We start from the raw sequence: 9589 nt of genomic DNA, 5'->3' as shown, positions 1-9589 counted from the left end.
GGGAAGCAAGGGAAGAAAGAGCACGGCCAGCAGGCTGATCGCCGCATCACATGTCATGAGGAGGCGAGGTTTGCAGTGCCATTTGCAGTGCAAGGCAAGGCAAGGCAAGGCAAGGCGAGGCAAGGAAGGCAAGGCAAGGCAAGAAAGGCAAGCTGGCAAGGCAATATGATGCTGGAAGAAACAGACCACAGGCGTTGGGTGAAACGAGTCGGCTGCAGGATACAGCAGCCAGCAATACGAAGCAAAAAACCAAGATCCCTACAAGGCGGTGGTGTTTGATGATACCCACGCGGCAGTGATGTTGAAGCGTCGGCAGGACGGAGGAATAGGTAAGTACCCAGGTCACGGAGGAGGGGGAAACGAGCCGGACGGCCTGCGGACGGATTAATTGCGACGAGATGAGAGGTGGTCCCGGCCTCTCGCGTTGGCCTGAAGCGGGAGGCTCGTTCGTGATGTGCATCACCCCCGGCGGTTGTCTCACCAACATTGCGACCCTGGGAACGCACATGGGCGCAGAGCCGCGCTCGAACGATGTAGGGTGTTTGAAGGTGGTCAGGCAGGGTTCCGATGGCGGGAGGCAGATGCAGTGATGGATCGGAGCAGAGAGGGTACCTGAGGTGCGTGCCCCGGGGGGGTGTGAGGTCAGAGACGGAGAAATTCGCCATTGGCTGAGGCGTGGGAAAGTGGCCCGATGAGGAGGTGCCGAACGAAGGCTATCGCGATTGGGTTCTGGAAGGGCTCTGGTGCCTCGGGGTGCCAGGTGGGTACCTAGGTGCCTGAGGTTGGTGGGTGCTGCGAAACAGGTGTGCAAGGTACTTAGTACTGGGCTGTGCCTCTGTAGCGTCTCCCCCCCCGCCCTGATGTGATGGGTAGAAGAGAGGGAGACCTCGACGTGGGGTAACACGGCACCTTACTTCTAGATGGTGCTCCTTGTAGATGGTACTCAACCCCCCCTGATCCACCCCCCACGATTTAGCCTGAGGGGGATTGCCCACTGCCATGGGCACTCTCGCACAGCACCCAAGTCGGGGGGGGGGGGGGGGGGTTCGAAAGGATCCATGATTTCTTGTCACGACATGCATCCTCGCAGCAAAGGAAGACACTGAAGACAAACATCAAGATTGCTAAGCAGAGGATGCGAGACGTAATGATTAGATACTCCCAAGTTGTTCTCCGTGCCTCTGCTTTGAAATGCTACCGCGAGAAAGAGGGGGGCACTGAGGGGCCCAGGAGCGGGTACACGGAGGGGCACAAGGCCATGATGCTCCCATCTACCTACGGTGTCTATCCAGCCGACGCGTATATCCAGCCGTCCATTCAGCGAGGCAGGCAAGCCATCGGATGGGAGGGATCAGATGTTCGCCGTAGAGAGAGCTCCGAGGATCCCCCCCCCCTCCCCCTGGACCCCTCGAAGGTGACGGGCGGGATCTGGAAGCTTAGCTGGAGGCCACGCCGCGTTAGTCTAGCCTGGGCTGATACCTACCCGGCACAAGGACCAGGACCAGGACGAGGATGAAGGATGGAGGACGATGGATCCATCGTACTTCTGGCCGCACCCCTACGCCTACGCTTGCCGCCTGCGCCTGTGCCTACGGACGTCGCACAAAACATGGTGCGCGCCGCCGCCCCTCCGGTCCGTCCGACTGGGGGTAATGTCGTGCCTCACCTTCCATCCCCAAACGGAGGACGAGGGGGGGGGGTTTGACTGACGGACTGCGAAGTACTTAACCCCCCCACCCCCAGCTTCCTGCCCCTCACAGCCTACTACCACTCCCAATTGACCACGGTAGACACACACCTCACATTTCCTTCCCACGCACAGCAAGCAAGATCATCAAGAGCTCCGACGGCGAGGCACATAGTTCCGCCTCTGCCCTCTTCGTCCCCTCGTCCCTCCGTGGCATGAAGCTAGCGCTCCGCCGCATCCCCCATCGCATCCCGACGCTTTCCGCGCACCACCGCCACCACCACCACCAGCAGAACCACCACACTTCGGCTACGCACCGCACGAACCCGACCGCTCCTCCTCCGACCCGTCTCTCCGTCCAGAGTCGAACCCCAGGCACGCGGACGCACAGCCAGCCGCTCGCCGCACGCTCCTGTTTCTCGACATCGACGACACGGCATACCAGCCCGCAACAGACCGTCACCATGGCGAACCGCGTCCACCGCGTCACCATGTTCAAGCTGCCGAACAAGGACCACCAGGAGAAGCTCCTCGCCGCCTACAGGACACTGTCCGCCGAGCAGAAGAAGGTGCGCTTTGCTGCCCCCCCCCCCTTGCCGTTTGCTGTCCCGTCATGGTGCTTCGCCTGCTGTCGATGGGTGGCAGAGAGGCGGTCCAGGCCGCCTCAAATGATGTGTCCCGGTGGAGGGCTATACCCGGAAAAGAAAAAAGAAAAAAAAAGAAGCAGGAAAGAAGAGCTTGATCAGCCCAGAGACTGTCTGGAGCGAGCAAACAGGAGAAGCAACGCTGACGACACCCCCCCCTCCCCGCAGGACGGCGCCCCCTACATCCTCTCCCTCGTCGTCGGCCCCGCGCTCGCCGACCCTCGCTCCAGGGCTACACCATTGTGGCCAAGACGGAGTTGCGAGCCTCGCCGACATGCGCTGGTACGACGACGAGTTGCCCCGCGCACGCCAAGCTCAAGGCCCTCGTGCCCGAGTTTGGCCTCAACCCGCCCGAGGACATCATGTCCATCTACTTTGAGCCGGGGCACGTGGCCGTCTTGTAGGCGTGAAGATGTCGTGCTGTCTGATAAGGGGCGGCATGGGAGGAGCAATTCGGAGGTGGTCAATGGGAAGCGGGGGTGAGAAGCGGATGGATGCGACATGACGCATGGCACATGGGCAAAACACCGTAGAGGCCCATCGGGGGCCCGTTGGAAAACATGTGAATGGAACGTATGAGCGAGGCTATGTATGCGCAACATCACTGCTGAAAGAAAATCCCCGTCGTTTCGTCGGCCTACATGGAGAGGCATTCATGCACCCGTCAGCGACGCCTGCCGGATCACCCCTTTTGGCCCAAATGTGTGTCTCTCCCTCGTGGCATACATTCCGTGATTTGCCATGTTCTCCTGCAGCCCCCCCGCCCCTTTCCCCCTTCTGACCACACATCAGCCACGTGGTCGAGGCCAAGGCTGGCCCCTCACTCGGCCGCGAACAGGCTCATGTAAATTCCCCAGCCCACGCCCGCCAGCCCGCCAACAAGGTTCCGCATGGGCACCGTCTTGACAAAGGCAAAGTTGACGAGGCTGACGGCGGGCCAGAGGCGCCACCCGGCCGTGATGATGGGCACAAACTCGCGGCGGACCTGCGCGAGGACGGCGCGCCAGTCGACGCGGGCGTAGTCGATGGCGGCGCCCGAGGCGAGAAAGGCGGCCGACTGGGCGGGGCTGTCGAGGCCGGCGGGCCGGCGCATGGCAGCCTTGAGGCCGTTCATGAAGAGGGCAAAGAGGAACGTGTTGACAGCGGCGCCGGCTGTCTGGTCGAGGAGCGTCTTGGTCAGCGTGTTGCGGATGTTGAGCTTGGGCTCGACGAGAGCCGAGCGGGCGGCTGCCTTGTCGAGAGCGGCGTCATCGGAGCGGGCGGCCTTCTCGATGGCGGCTGTCGTGGGCGCCGCGTGGTAGGCGGGAAAGGTTGACTCGAGAAAGTCTTGCCTGGAAAGAGACGTTGGTCAGAGGCGGTGCGAAGAATGCTTAGTAGGGGGAGTTGGGGAGGTTTTAGTTGGAGGATCAGCATTGGTCTGCGACCATGACGTACCAGAGGTAATTCGGCGGCGTGTTGACGATGGTCCAGATGATGAACTGCACGACGGGGACCCAGTCGACGACAAAGGGTTTCTGGAGGAGAGGAGGTCAGCCGTCGGGCAAGCAGCGAGCGGAACGGCCAGGGGCATCTCACATCATCGCGGAACGACGTCAGGGCCTGGGCCAGAAGATTGGACGTCGCCGACAGGACGACGCCCTGGAGCGTCACGCTGACTATCGGTGGCAGAGACATGTCGGCGGTGTGTTTCTGGGGAATAGCAGAGGCGAGCGGGAGACAGAGAGAGAGAGAGAGGCTCGTCCGAGGGACCCGAGCTGTCGATTGTGTGGAGGATTGGCCTTTATATGTGAACACCGATCAATGACGGATCAATCAGCCGTGATCCCGGCGTCGCAATGAGGACCCGGTTCGGGGTGCAGGTGTGATGTTGGTGGAGGTGGAGAGAGAGCTCAGTCGCCAAAAGGAGCTAAAAATGCGGCGTCTTTCTCTGGCGGTTGGTTTGCTCAACAGGGACAAGAAGTTGTCTAAAAAAAATTGTACGGAACCAAAATCAAAAAGGAACAGGCCTCTACGGCATATATACAGGGAGCAAAAGGAGACAGCTTTCGAGAGTAGTGGGATGCGTTGGTCAACAGCTGACGGGATGTAGGACCGCCATTTGGGACAAAGTGGAGGGTCGACGTGGGGTTCGCCAGCAGCCACGACCCTGCCTGCGAGCGCCCAGCGGCATCTGCCCGCGGACGGCCTGTGGAGGCGGCTGTACTGAGCAGCGCGGCAACCACTACAAGCACTATAAGCGACTGCCAATGTGGGGGAGCGACTCGACCCGTTTAAACCTGTCCGGGACTAGCTATTGACGACACCGTGTGGACGCGGAGGGGGACGCAGAGGGGTCATTGATCTTTGCCGAAGATTCACCGCCATCAGTTTTCCGCCTTTCCGCCAAGGACCAAGGACAGAACCAAGGACAGGACCAAGGACCACGCACAGGTCAGCCGCAGCATGTCACGCTTCGGGGATCACACGCCTGGCGTGAAAAGACAAGCCCTCTTCTGTTTTTGACATGCATCTAATCGCTTGACGCCCAGTCATGAAACTCGTCGCTTGTTGCCACGCCCATGCGAGGCATCTCCCGCGACACCTGTGATCATCCTGCTCCCGTGCCTAACTCCAGAGCCTGCGTCTCCCCCCCGGTTTTCCCCCTTTGAATTTTGCGTGCCTGCCAGCCAGTCCCTTTGGATTGACGTAAATTGATATGTCGTGCTCGTATGGTGCACCTTGGCGCTCGCGACGGCTCCCATCGCCTCTGCCAAGGGTGCTGTCCCATACGTTGACCGTTTGTGTGTGTTGCTTTCGCGCCGAGGATGATCTCACCCCAGTTCAAGGTCGGGTCAGAACCCACATGCCCAGCAACTGCGCGCCATACGAGTAGCCAAACAGAAACTGCGTCCGCTGGTTGCGCTTCGCCCGCGAGTCTGTCTGCATCTGCATGCCGCCGCCCTGAATGTTGTTCTCTGGAAGGAGGACGTACTTCAGCGACCGCATCTATCCCAGTGTCAGCCTTGGGAATCTAGTTTCGCCTTACGCAAGCCAAAAGAAAAAAGGGGGGACCAAGTGAGAAAAGGGGGCCATACCAAAAAGAACGAGTTGGCGAGGAACGTGTAGAGGAAGACGGTCCAGCCCACCCAGCCACCGGTACCCTTGCCGCCGTTGACAATCTCGCTGACCGTCACCGTCACGATGATGCCGATGAACTTGTAGCCCGAGTACGCAATGAGGTCGTACAGCTGCGAGTCGTTGGATATGCCAATGAGGTAGCATCCCAGCTTGAGGATGGCAATCTCGACAACGACGACGACGAGACCCCACGACGCCGTGATGCCGAGGAGCTCGGGCTGGAACTGGCCGCGGAGACCGGCGATGAGGGTCGACAGCAGAATATACGTCACGAGAGCCATGACGGGGATGTACATGTCGGGGCTGTTGACGTCGTCGCGCGGCGGCAGGTAGAAGCCGTCCTGGCCGTTGGGCCCCGTCGCCTGTTTGCGCGACCAGGGCTTGTGCCGCCAGGGGAAGAGCACGAGGAAGATCTTGTTAATGACGTACGAGTTGGTGACGTTGAAGTAGTGCTTGAGCGCGTTGACGTTGACGTAGCGGTTGAACTGCGCAGAGAGAAAGAGAGCGTGTGTGTTAGCTGGGGGCGTGGCTCGCCATGCTGGGTGCAGCGACCGGACCGGTCAGGGGGAACCCACGTTCTGCTCCATGTACTCCTGGCCATGCTTGAAGGCCGTCTGGCCAAACTGTGCCGCGACCTGCGCCGTCGGGTCGTTCATGAACTGGCCGTATGCGCCAAAGACATTGCCGCTCGAGCCGCCTTGCTGCTGGTAAGGGCTGCCGCCGTAGCCTTGTTGCGAGCCCTGCTGCGATACCGGTGGAGGGGGGAGACCCGGAGCTGGGGGACTGTCGAGACGTGTTTCGGGGACGGGGTGGTGCCAAGGGGGGCGACTTCCCGTATTGTGGTCGCGCCGCTGCTGCATCGTGGGCAGGGAGACCAGAAGGGCGCCTCACAGCCAGACGGGTGCTTTTTTTTCTGGGTTGGGGTGCGTTGAAAGTAGTTTTCTTCGAAAAGAAAAGTCTCGGTGCGCGTGTGTGGATGAGTCTGCTTGGTGTGTTCGTGATGTTGAATGTGCGATGCACCTACAACTGGCAAGGTGTTTATTTCAGGGTTGAGCCTGCACAGCTCCAGGCTGCAGGTCGTCCGGGCTGCAGGTCGAGCCGAGCTCCCTGTTGGAGCTACCTGTGCCTGCGCACTGTATTTACAGCGTCATTTGGCCCGGGTCCCCACCGTGCGACGACGCTGCGCGGAACATTGTGCCACCGGTCCCCACTAGTGCGGGGATGCCGTGCGCCAACACGTCTCTGGAGCTTCCACGGCAGCCTGGAAGGGTCCAGATGGACATTCTCTTATCGCTATCGCCGGCCTCGCCCACTTCTGCGGACCTCATGCCACACACCTGGGGAGAAGGGGGGCACATTGGCATGGGGCCAGCAACACCTTGGGAACAGCTGGGTCGGAGATTCCAGACCTGTTGGCCTCCATAACTCCAACTCGTCTCTTCTCTGCGCCCTCACGTACTCACTCCCTCTCTTGCTCCCCTCTCCTAAACCTGTCTCTCCAAGCTCCCCCAGCATCCCGACCTCCTGCATACATCCTCACCTAATCCCACACCATGTTGGACGCATTCGAGATCATCACAACCTCTGGCGTTGTCCTCTGGTCAAGGTCATACACCCAAGTCAGCTCGTCCCTCATCAACAGCTTCATCTCCGACGTCTTCATCGAGGAAAAGGGTGCCAATGCCGCCACACGTGATGACCAGTCGGCAGCGACAAACCCTCCCTACAAGACCGACCAGCACACTCTCAAGTACACTTTTGTGAAGGAGCTGGGTGTCATCTTCGTGGTGCGCAACCCCAATCCCCCACCGTTACCCCTCCTCCTCCTCCTCCTCCTCCTCCTCCCGCCATGGCGCATCATCACCCCAGACTTCGGCGAGGCCCAACTAACACACACACTTCCGTGTTCCTACAGGCCGTCTACCGATCACTCCTGCACCTGTCGTGGATTGACAAGCTCGTCGACAACATCAAGACCCTTTTCGTCAACCTCTATGGCGAGCAGCTCAAGAAACCCGGCACGTCCATCGTCGACTGCGACAAGTTCGACAACTACTTTGACCAGCAGATCAAGGAGCTCGAGGGCACCACTGCAAAGGCCGACGTTCACGCGCGTGATCAAGGCCTTCTGCCACAGCAGGAAGAGGCTGCGTCCGGCAACTTTGGCGACGAGCCGCCTCTCCCGCCCGGCCTACACTACAGAGGTATGCTCAAGGCCCTGATCTCTGGTCAGATCGACGCCCCAAGGTGCAGTAATACTGACCCCCTATCCAGGCCGGGCCCTCCAGGGTGCAAACGAGGTCTCATCGGCCGCCTCGACCCCGGGCGCGACACCGACAGTGTCGCGCCCCTCGACCCCCGGCGGAAGCAACCTCGTCGTGGGCAAGGCCGGCCCCGGCGGCAAGATGTCGCGCGCGCGCGCAAGGTGCAAACGCTGCCAGCTCGGCGCCCGTGTCCTCTGGCGACGAGGCCTCGAGGCCGCGCCTGAAGACGAACAAGTCGGCCAAAAAGGGCAGAAAGTGGGACGACGACGGCATGGCGGACGAGGACGACGGCGTGCAGCTCGATTACTCCACCGCGGCCAAGGCGATCGCGAGCGACTCGGACGCCGAGCCGGCGACGGCGCGCTCCACGGCGGTCGAGCAAATCGAATCGTCCACGTGGGGCTCCACCACGTCCAAGGGACAATTCGTGCTCAAGGACTTGGACGACGAGGTACACAGCATCTTGGCCTCGGCGCAATCAAAGGCCAACGCCGAGAAGGCGACGGCTCCCGCCAACGGGCTTCTCGGGTCGAGCCTCAACACCATCACGGGCCTGTTTCGGAATGTGGTTGGCGGCAAGACGCTCACCCAGGACGACCTGAACAAGGCCATGAAGGGCATGGAGGAGCATCTCCTGAAGAAGAACGTGGCGCGAGAAGCCGCCGTCAGGCTGTGCGAGGGCGTCGAGAAGGAGCTACTCGGCGTCAAGACGGGCAACTTTGAGAGTAAGCACTGCTGCCCCTTGGCAGCGAGCCTGCCCCCTCGCTTGAGAGCAACATGCTGACAGAACGCAGGCATCAACACGAGGATTCAGTCGGCCATGGAAGCGTCGCTCACCAAGATGCTGACGCCCACCAGCTCCCTCGACCTCCTCCGCGAGATTGACGCCATCACGCGGCCCAGCGCCGTCTCGCTGCGCTCGGCGCGGCCCTACGTCATGTCCATCGTCGGCGTCAACGGCGTCGGCAAGTCGACCAACCTTTCCAAGATTTGCTTCTTCCTGCTGCAGAATAAGTACCGCGTCCTCATCGCGGCCGGCGACACGTTCCGCTCGGGTGCCGTCGAGCAGCTGGCCGTGCACGTCCGCAACCTCACGGAGCTCACGGCACGCGAGGGCGGCAAGGTCGAGCTCTACCAAAAGGGCTACGGCAAGGACGCCGCCCAGGTGGCCCGCGACGCCGTCGCCCACGCCGCGGCCGAGGGCTTCGACGTCGTCCTCATCGACACGGCTGGCCGCCGCCACAACGACCAGCGTCTCATGAGCTCGCTCGAAAAGTTTGCCAACTTTGCCAAGCCCGACAAGATCCTCATGGTCGGCGAGCCCTCGTTGGCACCGACTCGGTCGCCCAGGCCCGCAACTTCAACGCCCCCTTTTGGCGCCGCCCGCGGCCTCGACGGCTTCATCATCTCAAAGTGCGACACGGTCGGCACCATGGTCGGCACCCTCGTCTCTCTCGTCCACGCCACCAACGTCCCCGTCCTCTTTGTCGGCGTCGGCCAGCACTACTCGGACCTGCGCAACTTTAGCGTCAAGTGGGCCGTGGAGAAGCTGCTGAGCAGCTCCTAGTTAGTGCTTTGTTGATGCGATGCGGCCTTCTCCGTGCCGTCAGGGAGAGCATGAACCGTGTACCCGTGAAGCAGTCTGTGTGATTGCATGTTTCCTTCGTCTCTTTTTTTTTTTTTGGATGGGATTAATAATTGATACCCTCTTGGAACTACCACTCGTCGCGTCATGCTTGCAAATCAGTGCACGATCCAATGTGTAATGGTCTCGTCATGTAGTCCTGAAAACCAAAGTTGATTGCAAAAAATGGTGGAGAATTATTACTATATACTACAAGCCAGCCTACGTGGCCAGCGGCAGGGAAAACATTACA

General features: G+C 60.7%; 3 protein-coding genes across 3 annotated transcripts; 1 reads left to right on the top strand and 2 right to left on the bottom strand.

Annotated features, from left to right (window-relative positions):
* Positions 1–3151: 3151 nt before the first annotated feature.
* Positions 3152–4005, bottom strand: VDBG_01689 (conserved hypothetical protein; the record flags this gene model as incomplete). The annotated part of the gene is made up of 3 exons (XM_003007455.1): positions 3152–3662; positions 3766–3845; positions 3907–4005. The coding sequence occupies 3 exons, from the start codon at positions 4003–4005 to the stop codon at positions 3152–3154; spliced, it is 690 nt and encodes a 229-aa protein (XP_003007501.1).
* Positions 4006–5151: 1146 nt separating this feature from the next.
* Positions 5152–6308, bottom strand: VDBG_01688 (transport protein yif1; the record flags this gene model as incomplete). The annotated part of the gene is made up of 3 exons (XM_003007454.1): positions 5152–5316; positions 5406–5933; positions 6024–6308. The coding sequence occupies 3 exons, from the start codon at positions 6306–6308 to the stop codon at positions 5152–5154; spliced, it is 978 nt and encodes a 325-aa protein (XP_003007500.1).
* Positions 6309–7001: 693 nt separating this feature from the next.
* VDBG_01687 (signal recognition particle receptor subunit alpha) lies at positions 7002–9279 on the top strand (the record flags this gene model as incomplete). The annotated part of the gene is made up of 4 exons (XM_003007453.1): positions 7002–7235; positions 7364–7552; positions 7723–8437; positions 8507–9279. The coding sequence occupies 4 exons, from the start codon at positions 7002–7004 to the stop codon at positions 9277–9279; spliced, it is 1911 nt and encodes a 636-aa protein (XP_003007499.1).
* Positions 9280–9589: the final 310 nt, after the last annotated feature.

This window comes from Verticillium alfalfae, genomic scaffold (genome assembly GCF_000150825.1).
Source record: "Verticillium alfalfae VaMs.102 supercont1.2 genomic scaffold, whole genome shotgun sequence".
Lineage (NCBI taxonomy): Eukaryota > Fungi > Ascomycota > Sordariomycetes > Glomerellales > Plectosphaerellaceae > Verticillium > Verticillium alfalfae.
This window is presented reverse-complemented; position numbering and strand designations above follow the sequence as displayed.